The 25,870-nt window shown below is 48.9% G+C and overlaps 1 protein-coding gene across 2 annotated transcripts in view; it reads left to right on the top strand.

The window, feature by feature from the left end:
- Nucleotides 1-2,349: 2,349 nt before the first annotated feature.
- LOC144174318 (teneurin-m-like) overlaps nucleotides 2,350-25,870 on the top strand; it is a 36,480-nt gene continuing 12,959 nt past the window's right edge. For both annotated transcript variants that reach the window (XM_077702953.1, XM_077702952.1), the window contains exons 1-5: nucleotides 2,350-2,560; nucleotides 20,984-21,669; nucleotides 24,878-24,986; nucleotides 25,046-25,555; nucleotides 25,628-25,813. In XM_077702953.1, the coding sequence (XP_077559079.1) occupies nucleotides 20,995-21,669; nucleotides 24,878-24,986; nucleotides 25,046-25,555; nucleotides 25,628-25,813 (1,480 nt within the window). In that variant the 5' untranslated portion in view covers nucleotides 2,350-2,560; nucleotides 20,984-20,994. The remainder of the gene's footprint in view (nucleotides 2,561-20,983; nucleotides 21,670-24,877; nucleotides 24,987-25,045; nucleotides 25,556-25,627; nucleotides 25,814-25,870) is intronic.

The following is a 25,870-nucleotide window of genomic DNA, read 5'->3' as shown; positions in this document are numbered from 1 at the left end:
CGCGGGACATCCATATAAGAACCTACACATTTATCCACAAATTAAGGCGGGAGAAGATTTTTAGCTTTTTAGCATAAAGCATCTGTCATTAACTTAAAATATAACATAAAGAATCTGTCGTTAACTAAAAAAATGCCTTACCTTATTTTACAATATTCAATCCCAGATTCCGACATGGGCCATGTCGGCATCTGGGATTGAATATGCTGCTTTTTTAATTCTTCGGGATTGCAGGTTTGGACACCGCAAGGGAAAGCGCAAACTCGATGTCTCCAATTGCTTAATCTCAAGGTATAAGCTATGACGAATTCCAGAAAGATATGCGACTCCACATGGCCATCAACACAAAAACAGAGCCGACTGCGCTGACCATTGAAAACCAGACAGCGAAGATTGCACCTCGTCCGCGCCCGAAGATTTCTTCTCGTTCGGGCAAAGGGGTGCAACCTGCCCGGTTTTTGCCTTGCCCGACCGGTTTTTTTAGACAGCGGGCCGGTTGTCGGTCCGCACGTAAAACCGGCAGTCATTGGCCGGTTTTTTGGCCCTCATGCCGCGATTATTTTGTTTTTGCATTTTATAAGCTTCAATACAGCAACTACGACGATAAATATGTGCCGATATACTGCACAAGGACACCCGAGCAAAGAAAAGACGCGGGCGAGCGCGCTTCCTGAGATAGAGGGGGGCAGAGGAGGAACAATACAACGAAATGCCGCCACGGTCAGCAAGCGCCGCCGCTGTTGTTCTCCGTTGTCGGTGTATTGCGTAGTATTGCTCGCGCACGTATAAATGATTATCAAATACATTATGCTTTTTAACGCTCGTTTGGTGGATTCAGAATCAAAGAAGAGCTTTTAATGGACGAAGTACGTGCGTTTACTTTTCAGTGCAGCACATTCAGAGCAATAAACCAAAAGCTCAGTAACTTCCAGTACACACGATATGTGTATTTTTCTCTTGGAAAACGCTACAATAAATGGCGCTTACAAAAAAAAATCGCGTATTTTTTCAACACCAATTCCACCTTTTATATTCCGTTACCTCCCCCCCCCTTCCCCCTTCGAGAGGGCAGGGCTTTTTTCGAGGAAAGGTGGCAACCTTTTCGGGCACCGAAACTTTGCAGCTGAGCCACAGCTGGATAAGCTGTCGCGGTACCTGCTGGGACGAGGTGACTACCCGCTGTCGCAGATGAAGAACATCGAGGGGCTGAACCAAGTTTTCGTCAAATACAACAGGGCAGTACCCTCAAGCGCTTCGGTGGTACGGTTCTTCAATATAGTTAACGAAGTGTTGACAAAAAAAAAAAACGGGTTCGTCGGTACGACTCCAACTGTTGGTGATTTCAAGGAAAGGATTCTTTTAAGTTGCGAGTATGTGTTCTGGACTTTTTTTTTCACCTATACTGTTATATTAAATCAGCATTCATTAAACGCCTACGTTTTTTTTTTTCTTTCGATGCGGTTTCTTGGGCAAGAAATTTAAGTATGTTGGTGGATATGAGTAACTTTCTAATTCCACATCTGAAGCGCACTACTCTGACTGCGCATTGAATACTGAAGAGGAGAGTGCTGTACGTGTTGTATTTGTAATAGACAAGCACGAAAGTTGAAAGTTGCAGTTAGGCATGTCTGGAGTATGTCCGATGCTCCCTGAAAAAAATTGGTGTAGGAGCGTTTCTTTGGATTCTATTTATCCCCATATAATCTACTGCCGGAAGTGTTTATATCAGTATAATATACGTAGTTAGATGTGAGCTTTAAATTGCTCACTTTATTTCGCCTCAGGATCATCCGACACTATATTTTAATATAAAGAAATCAAATGCAACATTAAGGTACCGACACGTTCCAGTGTTCCAAGTGTAACGGGAACGCGTTACTTTCGCAATAAAGGAACTTGTAAAGGGAAATCGTTTCAAAATTGGCAAGGAACAAGAAACGAGCTTTCGTTCCTATTTTGGAGGAACGTGCACAGCAGCTTCTTCACGGCAGATACAGTACTGGCGGTACTGCAACCGCAACGGGCCTAGTTGTTTTAAAGTTGCCACGTGCACATCGTCTCGAGATTAGTAATTTATATTTGGCGGTTTATCTGGCATGATTTTTGAAATGAAGCAACGAGAGCGTTATCAGGGTATCCTAATTCTGTCAAAATTTGAAACGATTGCTTGCACCTAATGTGGGCGAAATTTTCATACTATCGGGAAATTATCGGGAAATTAACGAATGTTAGCGTGCGAGAAGGAAGGTTTTTGGGTGCCTGATAGCTAGGAGCCCGAGCGGCCGCTGTTTGAACTAAGCACTTGTCCGGGAGAGCAGGTCGCTGGGTCATCGCGTGGCTGCTGTCGAGGGGAGCAGCGGCGGCGCTGCTCCTGGAAGCTCGGCTCAGCCGCAGCGTCGGTGGCCGCGTGGCGGAGCGACCTTCGCAGGGGAGGGGGCTCCTTCCTCATCGACCGGCGGCGCGAGGCTTAGCGGCGCAGCAGCAGCGAAACGGCGGCCGCCATGGCGCCTCCTTACGCCGGAGCCGCCAAAGGACTACTGCCCTGAGCCCACGCCAGCAGGTGAGAAGCAGCGACCCTGCGGACTCTTCTCTGCTGGCGGGACGAGAAAAACGCAGCGCTTGTTGTGGCCGGCGCCGCTTCCCGCGCCTCCGCCGGGCTGTTATGATCAGAGGAACGCCGCCCTCGTCCATCGCCTTCGGAGACGCGCACTGATTATAAGGCCGCGCTGACGCCGTGCGCTTGGCTTCTTTAGTTCCGCGCCGACCGTCGGGGGATACAAATGCGAAGGAAAATTGGTCATACACCCCAAATGGAGCCGTGCGGCTACAAAGAGAAGCTGTCTGGACAAGGGCGAATGTTTCTTTAACTGCGAAGTTTCGAGAAAGCCATGTAGCTTTCCTTTGTAGCCGTAGGGCTGCATTTCAGGTGTATGTTAAATTTTCCTTTGCCAAAACGTAGTCGACCTCGAAGGTTTTGCCTAAATCTGGTCGATTAAAAAATGCAAGCCGCCTTGTGCAATGTTCCCCCAAACACGAAATGGCCGGAGTTTCTTTTTTATGGAGAAGGGGGGGGGGGGGCAGCAGTGCTGCTAGCTGGTAGGACGGAGTATCCTCCGCTAGCTGAGCTCTCCATTGGAACAATGCATTTGGGCACAAGCTTTCATTCACTATTGATGCGTGAACAATAATACTAGTCTACCGGCAACAAGTGAAAATGGGATTCTTTTTGCTAAAAATCATTTTAAAATGTTTTAAACTGTCATTATGAAGTAGTTGCTCTGGTGAAAATAATTTTGATTCTCGATTTTTTTAACAGAGGGCGTGGAGGTTTGCAGTGCATAAGTTAAACACTACTGCACGGCGCCGCCCTTACATTCAACATCACAACGAAGAACGCGCTGAGAAAGCCTTGTTGTTGTTGTTGCTTCCATATTGATAACACATACCCACGGGGAGGATTTGCCAAGAAACGCGGTGGCTTTTTGGGGCTTACACGCCCATCTCACAGCACTATCTGTAGAATTGAATTGGGGAAGCGGTTACACAATTATAAATTAAACTGGGGAAGAATCAGAGTTTGAGGCTACTTTTAGGAGAATAGGCGACGAAACAATTTTTGAACAGGTTAAGAGGACAGGCGCCTAGTCTCTGAACATACGCGTGAATCGCCGCAACAACCCCTGTGTGACAAAACCCCAGGGATGTGGCCACGAATGAAAGGAGCACAGGTATCGACAGAGGAAGGCCTAGGCGTTGAATTGGTGCGGCTAGACAACGTTTCCCAATGAAATAAATAATGTGGCAATGCAAGAAAAAGTGATCAATTGCTTCTCATTCACCGCAAGCAGCACAAAGAGCGAAGAAGGTGAGACCAGCGCGACGCAAATAAAAATTAAGACGCGGTATTCTACATCTGATGCCGGTTCAGGTAACCTCACACTGGCGGGACTCGAAAAATCGCGCATCCCAAGTGTGAGCTAGATAAGGATAGTGGTCCAAGCATGTGATAGCATCTTCTTGTGTTAGCCCTAGTCGTCGGTACCTGCGGAACCTTGCTCGCGCCAGGAGAAATGGAGTACGTTAGAGGTCCACCGGAGGGCTATCTAAAAATGATCCGGCCAAAGAATCAGCCGTTTCATTGAGCCGTAGGCCCCTGTGACCTGGAACCCAAATGAGGCGGATGTCGCGTAAATGAGGAGACACGAGACGATTGAAGATACGAATGAGTAATGAATTTTTTTGGAGACGTCAAATTGGTACAAACCGATAGGGAATCTGAAGTAACTACAACATTTAGATATTGTGGAGGTATCCTTTTTAATGCCAAAACTATTCCGAAAAACTTAGCTTAAAATATAGTCAGGTAAACTGTAAGGAAATAAACAGTTAAGCTGTGGGCTGAAAATTCCCACGCCCGCCTCTCTGCACGTTGCGACGCATTCCTTGCCAGTACCACATGAGAGCGCAAGTTCCCGAGATGCTCGTCCAGCAAACCCGTCAGTATCCGTGTGGATAGCAGTATGGCGTTATTGGGGAAAACGTTGTCGAGAGACATAAAAGCACGTACGACTTCAGAGAACATCGATAGGACTGCCGGAAGATGGATGTTGAGCGGTGAAAGCAAGCTTTGGACGTAAACGCATTCAGGACGACTGTATCGAGGGCATGGAGAGTTAAACAATTCAGGCTGAGCCACTATTAATGACAAAGATTTGTTCAGATGAGGTTCGAAGGTTCTCATCATAGTCTGCACTGTTAGAAGCTGAAATTTGGACTCTACACACGGCAAACGGGCTTCTAAATATTTGCCACACGTATCTTGGATGGCCGAGGCACAATCTCAGGGCTCCTCGCTCCAAAAGAACAAGAGGACGGAGTTTGTACGCTGCTGAACCCGAAAAGAGGACACACCCAAATTCTAACATAGGCTAATTCTAACATAACCACCGTAAATAACCACCGTAAATGTCCCTCCTCATGCCAATTTTTCTGTTGCTAATTCTACCCAACAATGCCAGAGCACGTTCACCTTTTGTCAAAATGTGGTTTATATGCGGGCGCCAATCAAGCGTACTGTCATAGATAATACCCAAGTATTTCAAAGCTGTTACCTGAGGAACGATTTCCTACCGATAACTCGAACAAAGGTTAACAGGAGTGGATACTGGAAACACCAGGACCGCGCATTTAGCTACATTGATGGATAAATTCAAGTCTGCTATCCACATCTCGATGGAACCCAGGTATGCTTGTAATTCTTCGTATGAATCATCAATATTTCACACCGCAAAAAAGAATGCTATGCCACCAGCATACACATAAGGGCAAACTTTTGATTGATTGGAATGGAACTCATCAATATATTAAAAAATATGGGAAAAACAACCGACCATTGCGGAGCACCCCTTGTCTGCTCTCAAGTCAGTGAATAAAAACCGTTTTGTGAACAAAAGAATTGACGACCGATTAAAAATCGCCGCCCAGGAAATGATGCATTCGGGCAGTCAACAGTCATTGAGTTTGGCCATCAGGATGCTATACTCCACGCTGTCATGTGCTTTGGCAATGTCCAGTGTGACCAGCGGGCAAAACTGTTTATTCCTGAGAGAAAATTGAATTCTACTCTCCAAGTCAACGTGAGCCGACCAAATAGAGCAGCCTAGACGAAAGCCCATTTGATGGGAACTAAGAATATTTTCGTTAGAGAGTAATCGGAGTTAACGGCCATGTAAAATTCTCTCCACCAATTTGACCAAGTCGCTACATACGCGCGCGTGCGCACGCCCACACACGCACTCACAGACACACACACACACACACACACACACACACACACACGCACACGCACCCGCACGCACGCACACACACACACACACACACGCATACACGCATACACGCATGCACGCACACACACACGCATACACGCATGCACGCACATACACACACTCACGCACACTCACGCACACGCGCGCATGCACATACGCACACGCACGCAGGCATGCACATGCTCACGCGTACGCACACATGCACACACATACACTCACACACGCGCGCACACACACAGACACGCACACACACACGCACGCACCGTCAAAGCTATTGTTGAGTGTAATTTCGTTGCCGCCTATATCGTTCCGCCAGGAACTCATTAGGGATTGCGTTAACCACTGTGAATCCCAGACCACGATTACGGCACGCAAACACGCCGAAGCGCCGGCATTCTGTTTCACAGGTATACACTGCTAGGACATTCGCCCCTCGTGTGTATGGCTGTCGCCGTAAGAGCTGCAAGCTTTTAGGCAGTGGTTCGATCGATTTGCGCCAAAATTATGTTCTGGAGCAATTACTAAAATACAAACCATAGATGTGTTGCACGGTTCCTTTCAGTGTCTCTGGGCCGGCCGCTCTCCGTAAGGCTAGAACTGAGAGACGTATTAGGTCCCTGGAATTCTTCCAAACGTGCCTTTCGTGCCACAAAAGCTTTACTGGCCTATCTAAAAGCCACAAGCCTTGATCAGACTTTGTAAATAGTTCAAATCATGTGTTCCTCTTCATCATTATAATCATCATTGTCACAGCATTCATCTGGCGTAGCAAGCCAGGCGGTTTAGCTCGGCTGACATCACCAGACTTTAAAGATTGTTCTCTCTCTCTCTCTCTCTCTCTCTCTCTCTCTCTCTCTCTCTCTCTCTCTCTCTCTCTCTCTCTCTCTCTCTCTCTCTCTCTCTCTCTCTCTGCCATGGTCCATTATTGGTGATTTCGACGGCAGTCATGGAGGAACTGTATGTCGGAACACTCGTTTGGCGCGTGTTCATGATATCTGAGTTACATGCGCTCCTTCAGTTCGTCAAGATGCAATCAAATCTAAGGTTTCGAGGGAAAAAAACTGGTCGCGTACCTACTCGCTGCACTGCAGATGTCGCCGACAGACGATCGTCTCCTGCAGCCCCGTAACTGCCTTTCCTCTCACCCCAGCCCACCATATGCTGTTTGCCTCCTGTCTCGGCCCGTGCATGATAAACGCAATAGATATTGGTCGAGTTAAAAAAAAATCTTCATGGTACTTTAAGACCTAGCCTCAGATTGTTCGCATGCCTCTTTTCTCTGCTTTTTCCCACCAACATCGCAACCTTCCTTTGCTAACCTTTCCAAATTAGTTTTCAGTTAATCTTGCAGTTCATGAAGGCTTCCAGCAGCTGGATGCCTCCTTCAGTAAGGACATTAGCCCGTATGCCTCGGGCTAATCACGGTTTCCGGTTCCCTTCCGCAACCTGCAGCGCACAAATGTTACTGTGCTTGCTACTCGGAGATAAGCATTCGTTTTTGTTCGCTCCAAAAAGCAATGCACTCCCCTTGGTATTATCGAAGAACTTCTCTCCCGTGATCTCCCATTGTGTAGAGATATTTAAGGATTACTTTTCTTTTTTCCCTCTCCGACTCTTGCACTTTATCTCGCTCGTTTGCCTTTCGCTTTCAGGTTTGCTGTGTCATGGGCTTCGTGGTAGTTCTCCTCCACTGCGCGCCCACGTTTTTTTCATGCTAAGGTTCCGTACCTTGGCCGCCCATCTCTGGCCATCGATGTTTCTGAGCCGTTTTTCAAGACATATTTTTCTCTGCGCTTCTCTCACTTCAAAGGAGGCCCATCCCATGTCTCCTTTCATTAACTGCTGTAATGTGGGCGCCCGACGACAATCGGCCAACCACCCTCCGGTTCTTTTCTAGCCCTGGTTGAATATCTGATCTGACACACAGTACGGCGCTTGAAAAAGTGAGTGCCGGTGCCGGTGCACACCCCCTCCAGATTCCTCTAATATCCCCAAAGTGCTCCCTGTTTCATGATATCGGTGTTTCTTTTCCCTTCCTTCTTAAATTCTCGTTTTTGGATAAGCTTGGTCTCAGTTTATCTATATGCTCAGAGATTTGTATTTTGTTACCTGCGGTATTGTTGCTAGTTGAACCAATACTGATTTGTTACGAGCGTCATCCCTGAAAACCAAAGCTCTTGTAAACTCTAATTCCAGGTCGGTGGCTTCCCCCCCACCCACAAATATTTGCGCGCCATTGCAGACCCTGTTCGTTATGTGGTAGTAGTACGAGGTCGCCCGCGTATATCAGTCTCTGAATACGTTGTTTCACTTCCTGTCCGTTGCCGCTATAGCATAGATTGAAAACGATTTCACTGTCCTCGATGTTTTGTACTAGTATCGCCATGTGCAGCATGAAGAGCAGTGGAGGCACAGGACAACCCTGCTTGAAACTTCTATTCGTAATTACCGGTTCGTTGCACTTTATGAACTCCCAGGTAATTTTCTCCTCGCTCTCATAGTAAATTCTCGGCAGCGACTGCATAAAGTCCCGGTTAAATCCCTCCTGTCCCAGTAGGCTCCCTTCATATCCAGGAATTTTATTTATAACGGGCGCTTTCGAGCCATTGACAACTCTAGGCGCATTGTCCTCTAACCGGAGCTGCCTCGTGTTAACCCCCTTTTTGTGCTCTCCCTTTTACCCAAGTTCATCATCATCATTTATTTCAGTGTGAACCTACAAACTGGGGGTGAAGAGAAAAAATTGCTGTGGTTATAGCTTTGGGTAATCCTAGTTGATAGCGAAAGCTTCGCTCGTCTCCGTTCCCGCCCCGCCTATCTCTCCGCTGGCTCCTATCTCTTCCCGCCATCGGCCCGCTGCTCCTTGCCAGGCGATTGCGAAAGGGGGCGTGGTTTGACCTCTAGCTCCCAAGGTCAAAACTGGTCATCCCGCGAAAACTATTGCCGGAGGTAGCGTAGTGTAGCTTTGACGGTGTAGTGTAGCTTTGACGCACTGCTTGACGGTGCCTCTCCACCCTTGCCTCTCCACCGGTGCCTCTCCACCCTTGTAGCAGTGGGTACAAGGCAAAAGCGTTAAGAAGATGCGTACAGATACGAGCGCGCATGCGCAGCACAGGTGAACATGACCGTACAGTGCATCATGGGTGTGTAGATTCTTGAACGACAGTCTTGCGGATGGCAGATAGCGACAGAGTTAGTTGATCATAGAGTGTAGTATTCAAAAACCTTGGTACAATATAATTTAACCTAAAAAAGCCATAGTTAGTTCGGCACTTCGGTAATACAAAATTTTAAGGTTTTATAACATCATATGACGACTGGCGACAGGTAAGCGAGACAACTGAAGAAAAAAAAGGTCCTTCCTTGCGGTTAATTTTATACAAACAAGCAAACTTGAAGTCAAGAGGTCTGTTGACCGGTACAAAATTGTATTGTAAATAAATACACATTCCCAATAACACTATCATATGATTCATTGACAACTGCGCGCAGCATTTCCTTCTGTAAAGTTAGTAACTTCAAAATATTGGTCATGGTGGTGTTGCTCCACACGAGAAAACAATATCTTAAAGGGACAGTGAAGTGATTTGTAAACAATGCGGGATTACGAGCGCAAACTGTAGTCCGGAGTCCCTGGGCCCTGTTTCGACCACTCTGTGCGCGTTCACGCGAATTTATTTAGCAGAAAAATCAATTCGAAAATGCTGGCTTCCTCTCTTTACGCTCGCCCATTTTCTGTGGCGTTTTCGTGTGACGTCAGCAGGAGAGGAGCTGACAATTGGCTGCGCTACTGCACGGCTCGCCGACCTTCCGCGACCGAGTCAGTCGGCCCACCGTTTAGTCCGCCGGCCGCCGACGGGTCGTCGTAATTCGCTCGATAAGTTGCAACTAAGCCACAACACGTTTGGGAATGGAAGAATGCGCCTTTCTTTACTTCGTTAGTTTGTACTCTGTATCTAGCTCCAAGTCAAGGTCGCTTCACTCAAGCGCTGCACAAGCGCACATGCGACGCTTCGCTGACTGGTACGCCAGTAGGAAAATATAAACCTCTTGAAGGGGGAGAAGAGTGAGCGAAGTCAATATAGGTACTAAGGAAATAGAATCAACTGATATTTTTACCGTACAGCGTAAAACTAGGGTGAGGGAAGCACTTTTTTGCGCTGGGCGAACAAGCGCAGTGGTCAGCAGCACGACTACGCATCTGCGAACGCTTTCCCGTCTACTAAATGCAAATGCTAGACGTGAGCTATTGTGGAAACTCGGGGGACGCTTACTGCACGAGCGCAATACAACAAATAGTCACCTAAGCTGCTTGAAATACTCAAACGAAATAAAACTAAACTGGTTATACTGTATATACCTTATATTTTCCGTCGCCGCCGGCGGCCTTCCGCGGCCTAGTCGTCTGGAGCGCTAGGTCTAGGTATGTCAACCTAAGTGTTTTGCCAGTCACAAGTTCGAATCGCCGCGGGTACATGCTTTTTTTTTATGAGTTAACTTTTTCGTTTTTCGCCGATGTTTTCTATAATGAGTTCACCTTTTTTTGGGCCGCAACGTTCATTGCTCCACGAACTAGTCCACAGAACTCGCGCAGGCTGGCACTGGCGCGCTAGCGAGTTCTCGTTAGCGTGCTATTGCCATAAGCACCGACTGCTTGCGGGCAGTGGGCACAGCCCAGAATGAACAGACCCTTGGCCTGGTGCGAACACGCTTTTTACGATACAGGCATGAGCGAGGCAAGCTATGGGGGAAAAGCGCATGCATTTGAGCGTCTGCGGGGACGCGGAGGGCGTTCATGCACTGCGTAGGCCTCAGATAGTGAATGCTACGATTCCAAGCCGTCCTAGGAGGCTTATCTTATGCATTTTACAGCCGACAACATGGCAGAAGCGCGGTACTACGATAACTGGGATATTGAGAATGCCCATCCAACGACGCCATCGAATGTCAAACATGTTGTTTTACAGACCGAAACCGAAACCGAAACTTGTTTGATTGCTAACCTTGGGCATCGTCCAATCACGGCGCCCCCTCCTTCTAACGTCACAGCTTAGTTTGTGCGGCCGCCGCAAACCGCGCATGGTAGTTTTTCTTCTTTCGCGCTTTGTAAAATAATTACCGATTTGTCAACCGGATAAACGATGAAAAGTGTGCTAATTTGAGCCAGTCTACACAGTGCAAGCAAAAACGGGAGCTTGACAAATTCACTTCAGTGTCCCTTTAAGTGGGAGAAAAATAAAGCGTAATACAATGCAACCTTAGTTTTCGTAAGTAGAATGTGCCGGTTACGTAAAGTAATTCAGACAATCCTAGCAAGCGTTGAAGAAATGTTGCTATCATGGGCATTCCATGAAATAGTATTACTGAACGTTACACCCAGTGATTTGAAAGAGTCTACGTAGTCGATAACACTGCCGCTGAGGTATAGAGAGGGATAATTAAATACACGTTTTCTTTTAGGCCGAAAAAGTACTGCTTTAGTTTTTTTTTTTCGTGTTGATTTTTAATGAATTCGATAATGACCACCTGGCGAGAAATGAAAGCACAAGGTTTGCTGTGTCATTCAAGTGTTGTATGCCATTGGACGAGACAAATGGGCTGGTGTCATCTGCGTATATTATGTATTTTGCCCGGCAACTTATTTTGAGAATGTATTTTACGTATATATTAAAAAGGAGTGGACCTAAAATGCTCCCTTGAGGGACGCCATTTGAAGTTTCGAGAGTTTGTAAAGGACATTGATTAATCACCACATCTTGGGATCTCCCCCCGAGGTATGATTTAATTAGGTCGAGGGAGTGTCCGCGCATACCATAATGTTCTAATTTCGCGAAAAGAACGTTGTTACTGAGGCTATTGAAGGCTTTGTTAAAATCAACGAAAATCCCAAGGGTTAGAAGCTGAGTTTCGAAATTTTTAATGTGTTCTTTCCGGATAAGCAATGCTTGTTCCGTAGACCTGTTTTTTGTGAAGCCATACTTACAGTCATATATTACGAAATGTTTAATAAGGAAGTTTTGAAGGCGAATGCTAATTAATTGCTTTATGAATTTTAAAAAGTACGGAAGTACATATATTGGCCTGAAATTCCCTTAACTGTTACCTCAGTGGCTAAGGCGTTGGGCTGCTGAGCACGGGGACCCGGGTTCGATGGAAGCGAAAAGCAAAAATGCCCGTGTGTACGGGATTTCGGCGCACGTTAAAGATCCCCGTTGTCAAAATTAATCCGGAGACCTCCACTACGGTGCGCCTCATCGCCTGAGTAGCGTCGGCACGTTAAACCCCGCAATCAATCAATCCATCCCTAAACAGTTCTCATCGCATTTTTGGTATATCACAGCTACTCTGGCTAGCTGCATATTGATAGAAAATGGCGCTGTCATAAGCGCGGTGTTGTATATATGCGTTAAACATGGCGTAATTATCTCGAGAACATATTTCACTGGCCGACTTTGAACATTTTGTGCGTCGAGACTACAGGTATCTTAGATTTCTGCATATTGCGAAAACTTACTTTTCATCTGTTGGCCCAAAAAAGATGGATTCAGTTAATTTATTGCCCGGAAAGTCAAGCGTTTCAGCATTTATTTGGCTTTGACCTACTTCGGAGAATAATTTATTGAAATTGTTCTTCTGGTGTGAACCTGATAGTTCTTCACCATCAATAGTTAAACTTGTTATATTTCTGCTCTGGGTTTTTCTATCTAAGAGCAAGTTTAAGCCTCTCCATTTTCCCCTGGGATTGCTAGAAAGTTGGCTATCGAATAAATTTCTGTAATAGGCTGTCCTAGCTGACTTGATGTCTTTATTCAGACTGTTGCGCAGTGACTTGTACTGCAATAGTATGTCTGTACATTTGGTTTTAATTAATTTTGCAAATATCCTGTGCCTCTTTTCACAAGTTTTGTAAGGCAACGTGCCATCCAAGGTTTACGTGCGTTCTCACGTGTAGTTATGTCTACGATAGGGAAACAGTTATCGTATACCAAAAGAATAATTTTCATGACCTTGCGATAAGCATCGTCGGCTATACTTTCTTTGTGGACGGGATCCCAGTTTTCTAAAGCGATGCGATTTCTGAACGGGCCTCAAGCCTACTTCGAAAAATTAATTGCCGTCGAGCCCTGGCTTTTGCTTTCGGAAGAGTTCTTTTTTTCTAGACATCAAGAAAACAGGCAAATGATCACTGATGTTCACTTCAATACGGCCCGAGCAAAAAGCATTTTCCCTGTTCGTAATTATCAGATCTAACATAGAAGAGCAGGCAGCAGTAATGCGTGTGGGGCTATCAATAATATTTTAAAAGACCTGTAGTTGTGAGGTTCGACTTCTTTGCTGCCGCGAGGAAAAGGTTTCCCTTAGATCGGGTTGTAAATCCGACAACTAGATTGACATCCTTACCACTCCTTGTTTTGACGCTATGGGCAATGTCAATTTCTGTTGGGTCAAGAGATACATGGATGGCCTGTGCGATTTTCTCGGCCATTTCAGCTGCCGTCAGTAAAGGCAAAACTCTTTATTTAGACATTGTTATGCCGGCTGTATTGCTCCAACTCTGCACTCTTGACTTCAGCTGTAGTTAGCCTGTCTGCCAGATTTTTGTTCTCTTGCCTCAAAGCAGCCCAGTCATCCCTTGTATTTTTGATTTCCGAAGTCAAAGTTTGTAGTTCTTTCTTTAAGAGCGTTTTTGGGATCGTTAGCAAGGTCAGAGCAAAATTTTATGCCCTGGTTCATTGACCGCATTTCAACCTGCATTTCGCGTTTGAGGTCTTCAATGGCTTTTATAACATCAGCATTTTCCGTGGACATGGTGAGCAAGTGGCCCAAAACAGACACTCAGTCGGCAGTGGCAAACAAAGAAGAATTTTACCGCGTACAAGGCAGCAGTTTCATAAGTGCACTCACCTGCGAAGCACAAAGACATGGCATGCGGCACAGGCCGTTGCTTGCTCGACATGCCACTGCCGACAGGATGGCGGGTCCGACGATGCAATCTTTAAAGGGACCCTGCAACACTTTCGATAAACGCTTTCACTCTTCCCTTTGCGTGTGGAAGCACTGCGAATGCTACAGTTATCGCCAGCACGGAGCGGCAGTGCGTGATTTGCTCGTCGCAGCAGATACGCCTTCCGCTTCTGCTTTGTTTTTGTGGCTTTATTTTAAGGTTGCTATCGAAAAGCGTTCATTGATGCAACAGAAGGAAAACCGGCCAACAGCCGCTGCATGGCCTTAGTGACGTCATTCGAGCGGTCGAAGAACGCCAAGACCGGGAAAGAAAGAAATATATTTTGAGCGAGTTTCCAAGTTATCTGGTGGGCCTAGAGTAGTAATTTTTAGCTGAGGTACTTTGCGACCCCTAACTAAGTACCGGGTGTATCGGTGACTACGTTCTGCAAGCGTATAAGATTTTAAAATAGAATAAAAAAAGTGTTGGAGGGTCCCTTAAGTAGCCTGGCTCCCGAGCAGGCCTGGTGACGTGTCGATAAGGTTCGTTGCTGGCTCCTCTCGTAGGCGCCGTGCGCCTGCGCACTGTCCTATAGGTCGAAGCTTCTTGATATGATTGCAGCAGTCCTACGAAGCGCAAAGAAATAACATGCATGCGGCACAGTCAGTTGCTTGGTCGACGTGCCCCTGCCGAGCCCCCGCCTCTCGGGCTTGCATTACAGGCCTAAACATTCCTGAGGTTACTCCAACCCATGGCCTGTGCGAGTTCGCACCAGCCTTGCAGTCTCCCTTACCTTTATAGATTCGCCTCATCGTGCAGTACCTGCCTAGTTTTTATTAGTTGTGCCTTGCTTTTTGCGCCCGGCTGGTTGATAAGCTGAATTATAATTTCATCCGGCCCCTTTGCCCTGTTTCCAGGAGCACAAATTTCTTCGTCTGTTTTCCAGTTTAGCTTCTCCTGCTTCAATTCTATATCTGGCCCCACTCACTACAGTATCTAACCTTCTCCTTTTAAACTTCTCTTGTACTACTGAGCGAGTATTAACTACTACCGCGTTTCTTCCTTTTAGGATCAGACCTTCGCGGTCTGTGACAATATTTTGTACTTATTCAGCTTTTTTTTTCCTGGTTACGTTACATGATACCATAACTTCCTCAACGCGCCTTTATCCTTCGTCCGTATATTCGAGACCAAACGCTCAGTTTCTTGTTTAATTTTTTGCTGTACAAGTTTTTGCGCTCCGAGTTCCTTTTCGTACTATTATAGGGCGCTATTTGTTGGAACATTTTGTTACTGTTTTTCTTGCCGCTCAAGCTTTAGGCTTGAGCTCGAGGCGTTCTTGCATTTCAAGATTCGAATATCAGTTTTAACGAATTTTCATTAATTTTTCTATCGTAAAAATTACGACCAAGCCTTTCTAAATAAAAAGAACAATGCTTAGTATCAGTTGTGCTTCAAGTATGCCGAATGTTGTGTTTTTGCTGAACAAGATTGGCTAGAATAAAGTATGCTACCAGATCTAGTAGTCTGGACATGATTTGCATTTATCAATGCAACGTTCAAGAACTCTTAACTTTTAACCGGGCGGCTGAATCTAGACACAGGCAGACAGAGAGACAGCAGACAAATTTTCTCATTTCGGTAGCCCCAAAGACACTATGGTCCTTAAAAAAAATTCCCCACGGCACTCTGCTCACATGGTTTGAAGGCGAAAGCCGAGCGATACTTATTAAGACCTTCTTTACTGCTACATTATATTTGCGTATCTTTCCTCGCTGTTGTTTCTTTGCCTTCCGGCACGGATTCCTTTCAGCTTTGTTCCTGCTGGTTGGTTGGTTGGTTAAACTTACACCGTATTTGCGTCTGTTTCTTTGCTTACATTTCTTCGTCTTGCTGCACTAATTACGCCAGCGAGCAGATTGCCACACGCCCTCGCCACCCTAGAATCAACGACCATCCTAAACAGCGCTTAACAACACATAGACGGGGAAGAGGGGACACAAGACGGCGCTGCTCGTCATCGCTGCTCTTCCTCGTCTTTGTGTTGTTAAGCGCTGTTTAGGATGGACGGATACCGACTAGCTCAGCTGTCGATTCTGTTGAACTAGAATCAACGTTCTTAGACACACGTGCCACCGCAATCGGGTTTCCTATTCACAATTTTGCGAATTTTGTGGAGAGGGCACGTTAGCCCCTCAAAGCTCTCGATTCTTTACCAATCCCCCACGTGAGCATGTGGTAGAAGAAAAGGACAGCAGCAACTTTTGTTCTACCGCTCGCAACGTACTGGTTAAGTACAGTCGATAGAACAGTCGATAAAGGGCATGTTTAAGACGCTCAAAATATCCGCAAAAGACTGCTACCGTAAATTTCAGCCATTTTATTATTATAATTCCTTAATTTTCCATACTTCGAGATGAGGTAGACAAGGGAAAAAGTTGTACGTTAACAGCTTGACTAGCTCCCGCCCCCCAAAGTGACGTACAATATGATACGTTCAAGTTTTAAGCAGCGCACAAGACAAACATGAAGCAGCACAATTAAGAGAAAACAATATCACAAATAAGAGGAAAACAAACAATCAGCAGCTTACCGGAAAATAACGCGTTGTAGACATGCACAACAATCACTTCACCGCTGCTAACCTTGCATCTACTGTGATTTCAGTATAACTTGACATGCTTACTAGCGAAAAAGAAACAAGGACAAATGGAAGAACACTGGGCGACGATATAAAGTTACTGTGATTTAGGACCTTAACTGCGATTATAGTCACGACTCTGCTTTACCTTTTCTACATCTGCCCTAATTGTCAGAATGGTAACCTGGTGTCCCCCTCGATTAAACTGCAATCGAGTTGCAGGTTTTGATCCTGCGACCTCTACGTATCCAGGGTGGTCGCTGTGCCAACATTATAGGTCACACCGTCCCATCAACTATAGGTTGCATTTCAAGTGCTTGCTACTTTCTTTGCAGAAGCTAATTCCACCTTGGAGACTTCCTCTGAAATGTTAGTTCAACTATTAGCAGCGGTAAAAAGTTTCATGAACGCACAAATAACGCATAAATCTTCCAAATATGTCTCAGTTATAACGAACGCTCGCATCACTACAAAGCGCGAAGGGGTGTGAAATTCGGTGTTTATCGAATGACTCTCTCGGAATGCCTCATCTTTTCGAGATTTTCCTTGTCCACGTGAGCTAAATTTCTTTGACCAAAATACCGACAAATTCACTGTAGAATAGGTTGAACACATTTCACAGTGAGAACAGCCGTTGAGCTCCCGCAACAGGGCAAGCTTGCTACAAGAAAAAGGTACTTCTACGTTTTAAGTTGTGCTCTACGGAGTCATTTTTACATCAAGTTATTTAAATAAGAGGGCACAACAATGTTTTTTTTTTTTACTTTCTCCAGAGTTTCAACCCTCAGTTAAAACACCAAGTGCCTGCTCTCGGGGATGACTTGGGAGTGATGTTCCGAAATACTGAGTGAACTGCCATCATTTAAGTTGAATCACGGGGTCAGTTTATTTCACCATCGATTGAATGCATGCAAAAATGTTCTATTCCACCACGCAAATGAGGCTTCTTTGTTTAGCGTTATCACTGCTGTGAGAGACTTGCTCTATTTCTACTTCCTTTAGGACTAATTTTTCCATTCCCGTTGCACTCAATGCCCTAGCTGTCCATTTACCTGTCCTCGTGTCATTTAACGTCCTGTCCTTGCCTATCGTCCGTCATAAATATAACCAGCCTCACTACTACCAAAACCCGTAGTGCGATTCCTCATTCCCGCGTCCCTGCAACTGGTTTTTGTGTCACCGAGCCTCAACATCATCACACTGACGCTAACGAGGATGTTATAGAACGACACGCGAGTCCATGGCTGAGCCGAACGGTATTTGTTAGCCTCCTTCTCCCTTTTCCCATACCGAATATAGTAGGCGGTTTGTCCTCTTCGCTAATAAATACTTCCAACCCCGACGCTGATGCTTACTGGTTGCAGAACAGGTTAGTCCAAGTGTTTACCCGATTCCTTTGAAGATGAGAGATCTTCTACTTTACCTTCCATCGAAGCTTCGAGACGCGATGCCTCCTTCTTGCTACCTTCTTGGTTAGGACGAGGCATGTAGTATTACTTGAATCGGGCTGTCTTATGAATGAGGCAATTAAGTCCTTGGTAGAGCATGTATGATTCGTATTCAGTATGTTGCTTCAGTCATTTGGTCCGTTTTCCGTTCCGCCATTCGCATTGGGTGTTCCTTTCTACGTGCCGGCCTAGTGTTGTTTACGTGCATATGTATCGTTGCCAAGGGTCTGGTTTTGCGTTCGTCTTGTGGTTGAAGGGACGCTTCACTATTACGTGCTTGAATGCTAGCTGGCAAGCCCCCCTCTTCCGAACGGCGATGCCAGTTGGCCTGCATGCGTCGCTTCCTGCTCTCACGAAGCATTGCGCGCCCACAGTCAGGTACCACTCCTGTCAATGCGTCCGAGTGGCTTCAGCATGGTCCTTCGGCTCTTCTGGTGGACCGCCATATTGCCCCTTCCAGGTGGCCGCGGCACTGCAGCCACCGTGGAAATTCTCCGTCGTTCTTCGTGTCAGGGCTCCTTTCTTCTTCAGCCGACATTGCCGCCGTCTCTCTAGAGGGCGCAGTTGGAGTGCCGCTTTCCGGCTGCAGTGTCGATGGCGGTACCGTCGTTTCGGAACGGCGGTGCACGCGGTGCCACTTGCATGGTCGTTCATCCGGTGCCGTTCATCGCCGTGTTGTCCATGTGCGATGGCTCCTTGGGCCTTGCGCCGAGCGCTTTGCTCACTTCGGCGGAATGTCCTCGAACTTAATCTTTACGCTGCGTCCCGCGGCCTGCTCCGCCGACGACGTTGCAGTGGTGCGGACATGTGCTGCTCCGTCCTCTTTTGCAGTGGAGACGACTGCGTCTTTTTCCCGCATTTTTGTGGCGAAGGGAACGAGAGGAGCAAGCTATCGAGAGCTTCTTTCTCCACATCATTCAGCAAAGAAGGGCGTGTGGTGACGCCAACGAAATGCGCATGTGTAGCGCCAGGGAATTATTACTTCTTGCAATTGTCCACAGTAGGAAGTTCTAGAAAGCCAATTTAACAATAAATGTTTCCATCCGACTGAGTCCAATAGCGTACTAAGCACTATAGTCGCCAACTATTCTCGGTGCTGCGATTCGCACACGCAGTAATTTTTAAGCACCCCATTTTAACACGAAAGTGTTTTATTCCTGGATGCACCAAGAATTCATGTCACGGAAATGACTCCAGTGCAACGAAGCAAGCGGCCTGTAAAGGGTGCACCCCTGCACTCAGGGTCTTCTTACGGGGAAGCAACCTTCAGTATTAAAGATTACGTTATGCTTAGGGCTGTTCGTTTTCTGGTTTTATATTTTAACACGAAAGTGTTTTATGCTGCGATACACCAAGATTTAATGACGTCATATCCGTGACGTAAATGACGTCAGTACACCTTTGCCGAGGACCCGCCAGCAGGACGTCGCTCGCCAAGCACACCCACAAGACAGCCCCCGACCCGCAAATCCTGCTCAGCTGCAGATTTCGCTGCACATTTCACTTCTAGATGCGACTGCATCTCATTCACTCGCCTTGTCCCTCCATACGGCGTTGTTGTTGTCCGTCCACACCCCTCCCCCATTCTCCTTGCCGCGCGAGCTGCGCTCTCCGCCGCTCACCCCCTCTCCTCTCCGATAGCGAACACTCTCTCGCGAGGGGCATTAGATTGGATTCGATTGGACTGGCTTGGCTTGGCTTGGATTAGATTGGATTGGATTTGGATTGGATTGGATTAAAGTGGATTGTGTTGGATTGTGTTGCGTCATAGCCGCGGCAGGGGGTTCACGGAACGTTTCACGCGATGGGAGAATCAACCTAACGGAAACAACAACGGAACCCCCTATGCGTCGCATCTACACAGGGGTTACCGCGAGGGGAGGTGGCAGAAATTTTTGGGTTTTACGTATTCCTATGACAGAGGAATTAACCACAGTTTTTGTATGAAGGATGCTGCTTTGAGAAAATCCCAGCAACAGGGTTCTTTTTTCTCCATGGGTCAGTTTTGCAAACATTTACATATCCTTCCAGGCTGCTGCGCCCTGCGCCAGCGGGTATGAAATCGTGAGCCGCCTTTTCTTTCCACAGTTATACTGTGTTGTTGTATTAAACATAGGTCGGTATCACGTAGCGCGTGCCCAGACATTCGAGTGCAGAACTGTCCTGTTTCTTACATACGATTTTGTTTTATTGGCCTACTATCTTCCACCTGGCATTCCGCCCTTACGATGTAGGCCATGTGAGCTGGCCGAGACCCGCCCAAACTCAGAAGCTCGCATTCCAGCCCTGACAAGTCAGCTTCAGAGCTCACGTACCCAAACCACCTGCGTTCGCTGTCATATCATTCAGTTCGTGCTAGTATTTGCTCCTCATTACGACCACGGTTGCTGCTCCGGCTCGAACTCAGCCGTAAGCTCACATACGCACAAATTCATCCGCATCACGAAGGGAAGAACACTCCGCGCGTTCCTCAGAGAGGAGAGCCGGTTCCGGTATACGACGACGCCGGTCGCCTAGCGGTTGCCGCACCGTGACGGGTTGTCTCTCTCTATTCAAAGAGTCATATACTTGGCGCCTCCAAGTGACGTCGTCAGGTGCTGTCATTTCACATCATCACGTCAGGCCACCAATCGGTTCGCCCTTTTTTCATGTAATAAGGAAAAGAAGGGCCAAAGTGACCTTCGGGATTCGGGGGCTCTGCGTTCGGTTCTCATGCAGACACAAATTTTGTCTTTTTTTTTTTTTTTTTGCAAATCTCTGTGCCATTTCAGGAGCCGTTTCGCTGCAGCAGGTGTCGGACGGCAGCTATTCTGCTGAACTGACAGTTAGTGCTCTCGCGCTTAGATTAACCCCTCAGGCGCAGATATGGGGCGCCGATCTGTCACACATGACTGATGACAGAGACCGCGTCGTCTTTACGTTCCCAGCATATAACTCAATAATACACGAACTATTTATAAATATTCATATTTGCATGGCAGACTGCTCTGGCCATCAACGAGACTCCTTCAGGCAGCCTTTTTGTCGCCCTCTGGGGCAACTGTTGGTACCTAGGCTGCACACAAAGACCACGAACGGAGGCTGCATGCGACGATGCGGGATATAATGCTTAACATTTCCGCAGGGGCGGCGCTCATGGAGTCACTTCGGCCGTACGCGGCGGCGGCGGAGTCTTGGCCCGAGAGTCCCCCGGAGCCGGCTCCAGCCGTGCCGCCACGCAACGCGTATGCCGAACCGCCCAGCTACAGCGAGACGACGGGGCCCATGGTGCCGCCGGCCGCGAGCCGCGTCAACCCGCAGCTCATCATCGAAGCGCCCCCGGCCTCTCCTCCGGGAGCTCCCCTGGCTGCGCTGACGCGGTTGCGACCGCGCGGTGGCTGGCAGTGGGCATGCCTGGCACTAGCCGCCCTGGCTGCCGCCCTCACCGCGGCGCTGGCGTATGTGGCGGCCGCGGGCCCTGCCGGGCCCTGCAGCGTGCTGCTCCAGGAGCCCGAGAGCCTGTCCGCGCCCCCGGCTCCCCCGAGGCCGCCGCAGCCCCCGAGGCCGCCGCAGCCCGCGTGCCGACCCCCGGCGCATGCAGACGCCTACTCCCAGGCCCCGCTGGGCGCGCGCCACACGCACCACCTGGAGCCGCACGACGCGTGGAACGTGCGCTTCGAGCAGCCGGAGGCTGCCTTCGTCCGCTTCAACGTCACCGCGCCGCAGGGGGCCCGGCTGGCGCTGCTCGCGCGGCGTAACGAGCCGCCCTCACTCACAGCCCGGGACCTGGCCGAGGTCGTGGCAACCACTGGCGGCCATCGGTCGGCAGTCGTAAGTCTTTTTCTGCGCCCATCTCAGTCTGACTGTTAGTAGCGCAACGTATGTGCCGCGCCGCCGGGGAACTGCACTGGTGTCATCGTCGCGACCACTTGATGGCAAGACGCTCCCAGGTGTCCTTAGCCATGAGACGAGAAAGCGAAAGCCTTGACATGTGCGCACTGCCAGGCCACTGGGTGCAGCCGAGGTTCAAACAATTCAGGAAAGCTTGTACTCACGCGCAAGACTTGAATGGTGAAGCTGTGATCATTGACGGACACAAAGTTAAGTTTCAGTATCGTTGTCTATTTGCATAGCTGCCGCGCTAGCAATCGTCGTTCTATGCATCGAAGAGGTCGCAGTCTTCTCCGCGGCGAGTGGTGGATGCAAAGTCATCCTCAGCATTTTAGACTTCCCTCTGCTCTTCGTCATAGACTCGAGGCAGCATCGGGATCTGAAGTCGTCTCGGGAAGGAGGGGCACATTCGTAGCCATGTTTCCGATTATCCATAATGGCTAGAGAATGCGGCGACCGCGATGACCTCTCCCAAGTAGGGTGCCTTTTCAGCTTTAGCATTAGCGCTGGAGTTATTTTGTTACATTCCTGGTAGGGCTTGACAACATCGTAAAAGTTTGTGTGCGTGCGTGTGTAAGTGTGTATGTATGTGTGTGTGCGTGCGTGCGTGTGTGTGTGTGAGAGAGAGAGAGTGCTAAAACCACTGCGCGAGCCGGGGACTCGGCGGTCGCGACGAGGCACCCGCTCGCGAGCGCTCGGCCTTTTCTTGGTGTGTGTTTTTCTTGCAACGGCGAACTTACAGCTTGTACAGCGGCTCCGCTGCTAAACTGGGGCTGTGCGTGCACCGACAGGAAAACACCAGCAAAACATTTGCTCCAGCAGTTCTCCAAAATAATAAAGACGTTCCACTCAACGCGAAAGCTGTCGGAAGTGAAAAGCAGTGATTCGCCATAAGGGGCTGTGGCGCCGTAATTCGCCCACTGCTACCACCCATCACGCTCTTCGCCATCCTGTCTCAGTCCTCTCTGGATGAATTGAACGCAGTTTGGTCCAATGCAGTTCAAATTTCCCGCCTTCGCAGTGCTCGCGCGCCCCCTGCCTGCAGCAGAGCGAGCGGGAGATCTGTTCCGCTTGTGCTTGCTTTCATCTCGCACGTGCCGGCGCTTTACTGAGCCGTTTGGAACGCATCGTTTTTGGCGGCCACTTTTTTCGCTTGCTATCGTAAATCCAACCCAACGGGCGATCCGAACTACATGGACGCGGGGGCTGCCGGTTATAAGCACAGATTTTGCATCAATTGTACCTGCAGGTTTCTTTGCGCTAAACAACGGGGAGTTGTATCGCAAGTGCCAGCGGTTCAGAAGTTTCAAACGGTTATGACTATATAAGCCGCCTGTTTTTCGAACACAGTGTTTGGGTCCGTTACGCCATAATACCGTGGGCCTCTACTTGGGTCCGTTATCTCGCTGCGCCGCCTGATTCCGGCACTTTCACAGAAGCACTTCCTTTGTTTCCGCCTTCAGTGTCTGCCTTCGCACGTTTTTAAAGCGAGAGCTTTCTTAGTGGTACCGATGGCGTCCTGTCAAAAAAATTGGCCGCGTATCTGCTCTTTTGTTGCAAATGTCGTCAAAAGACGATAGTTGCAGGCCTTCCGGTGTCCGCCCCCTAGGCGAGACAATTTACGCCTGTTGGTGGATCTTCCTTTTCTAAAGAACAATAAATACATACAATACATCCACATTTGCCAAGGAAATGCCCCCTTCGCTTTCCCGCTCACTTCTCATGCTGTTCCTGTACCGTCGCGCTCATCCCAAGGTACGTAAACACACTAAAGGTTTGATCAAGGCGATTTGAATTTACCGCGTTCCACTGCTATAGGCGCGGTTCCTCGACGCCAGAACTGCGGTGCGGCGGAGACGCGCGTGAATCGAGGCGGCCGACTTGAGGATTTATAGAACCGCGTGGCCGTGCTTCGCGTGCGTTCCAAGCAGAACGTGGAACCTAGCTAGTGGATTCTTTCGTTGCTGTTGCCGCGTGATTTTTCGTATGCCGCCAATAGGTGGCGCGGGCAACAGCAGCCGGCGGTTGGTTTTCTGCAGTAGATGTAGAATATCATTTGCTATCGAAAAACCAAGCATCCATGAATTTTTTAATAAAGGAACACTGTATATATCCCTTGTGTACTAATTTCCTGTCTTATATTTGCGTAATATCTTGTTCTTGTTCAACAAAGTTGGCAAGTATGAACATATAAACCGGGCTTAGACGTTTACATTTGGCTGTGAGTATATAAGACTATTGCGCAGTAAGCATTTTACTTTGGCCGGGTGGCTGAATCGAGTTACAGACAGGCAGACAGACAGACAGACCAAAATTTTTGGGTTTAAGTAGCCCAAGAAAGACTATCGTCTTTAAAAACGAATGCATTTCCCCATACACCGGTTGGTGGACAGAAAAGCTCTGGTAACATCATTGGACACACGGATCATGCGTAAAACCGGGCTTCCATTGTTTCAAAACGGTTAAATGAAAATCACGAAAAAGGAGCGTTTCTAGATAAATAAGACAATACACGCATAAATCATGAAAAAGGAGTACAATCGTATATCTTTATCTTATAAACCGCGAATTGGTATACATAGACCGTTCGCAGATGCGTTTACTTGGTGCGCAAAAAATCGCTGCATGGGTTCGCTCCTCGTTTGTGATTTGGGTCTTTGAAGGTTGGACGATCATTGGACGCACTTTCAGCGAAAGTTGGCCCCACTTTTAGCAAAGGTTTTGACGCAGTTTTTATGTGAGGAAGCTTTCGCGCTACCCCTCATCCCCATTCCCTCCTCTAATAATCTACCCCTTCCCCTAACGAGCGACGGGAGATTTTGCTTTCCAGCCCCGCCTTGGAGGGTCAACTATCCATGGCTGGTTGCCTGGGGCCAGGCGGCGAAGGCAGAATATGGAAACCTGTGAAGATGGAGCCGCTCTCATCCAGCGCGTCTTGCGCTCTGGAATAAAAGTTTTCTTCCTCCTCTCCGCTTTCTTTGGGAATAGATGTTAAGGCGTTTGTTCCCTTCGACTTGTGCGACTTGAGTTTGTTCCTTTTCCAGGTTGTAAGGCGTATGGCCCCTTGCGGGCACGCACTGCGTGCCACTTAATCGTTCAGCCACTTGGTCAGGATATATGACGCTGCACGCAAAACCCGCGTTCGCAGCTGGAGGAGGTCGACCTCATCCACTTCCTAGAGCCGGGAACCTGGTACCTGTCGCTCATCAACGACGACTCGCAGCCGGTGTCGCTGGCCTTCCATCCCAGCGTGGCCCGTGAGTGACGCCGCCGCCCTGACAGGAGGGACAGGCCTGACAGCTGCGCCGCCTCGCAGGGGACGTGCCTACCAGCTGCCCGAGCCAGTGCCACGGCCACGGCAGCTGCCGGCTGGGCCAGTGCCACTGCTTCCCGGGCTACATCGGCCTCGACTGCGCAGACAGCGTGTGCCCCGTGCTCTGCGGGGGCCACGGGCGCCTCGTGCAGGGCCGCTGCCGCTGCGAGCCCGGCTGGAAGGGCGCCGAGTGCGCCGTTCGCGACGACCTCTGCGAACGGCCCGACTGCTCTGGCCGCGGTCGCTGCCTCCGCGGCCGCTGTGCCTGCGAGCCGGGCTTCGGCGGCGAGCACTGCGAGAAACCCGACTGCCCGGACCCGGAGTGCGGCGCCCGTGGGGTGTGCGTCCAAGGGCGCTGCTGGTGCCGGCCGGGCTGGCGCGGTGCCAACTGTAGCGAGCCCGACGAGAGGCTCAGCCGCTGCCTGCCGGACTGCTCCAAGCACGGCGTGTACGACCTGGAGCGCGAGGCGTGCGTCTGCTTCGAAGAGTGGACCGGCGACGACTGCAGCCGAGGTGAGTGCGAACGACCCGACCCTGGACTGTAGGCCCGTAGACGGTTTCGGAGCAGCCGCGGTGTGTGCGCAGCCAAGTGCGAGCTCGACTGCGGCGAGCGGGGCCGCTGCGAGGAGGGCCGCTGCCACTGCGAGCAGGGCTGGACGGGGGGCCGCTGCGAGCTGCGAGAGTGCGACCCGCGCTGCCTGCAGCACGGCCAGTGCAACAATGGCACCTGCGTCTGCATCCAGGGCTGGATGGGTCAGCACTGCACGCTAGGTACTGCCCCTGAGCGCCGCGCCGCCGCGCTCGGCCGCTAACCACTCGGTCGCGGCC

This window comes from Haemaphysalis longicornis, unplaced genomic scaffold (genome assembly GCF_048455015.1).
Source record: "Haemaphysalis longicornis isolate Haplotype H1 unplaced genomic scaffold, Haemaphysalis longicornis Haplotype H1 scaffold_3, whole genome shotgun sequence".
NCBI lineage: Eukaryota > Metazoa > Arthropoda > Arachnida > Ixodida > Ixodidae > Haemaphysalis > Haemaphysalis longicornis.
Note: the sequence above shows the minus strand (reverse complement) of the source record. Positions and strands in the feature narration are given on the sequence as shown.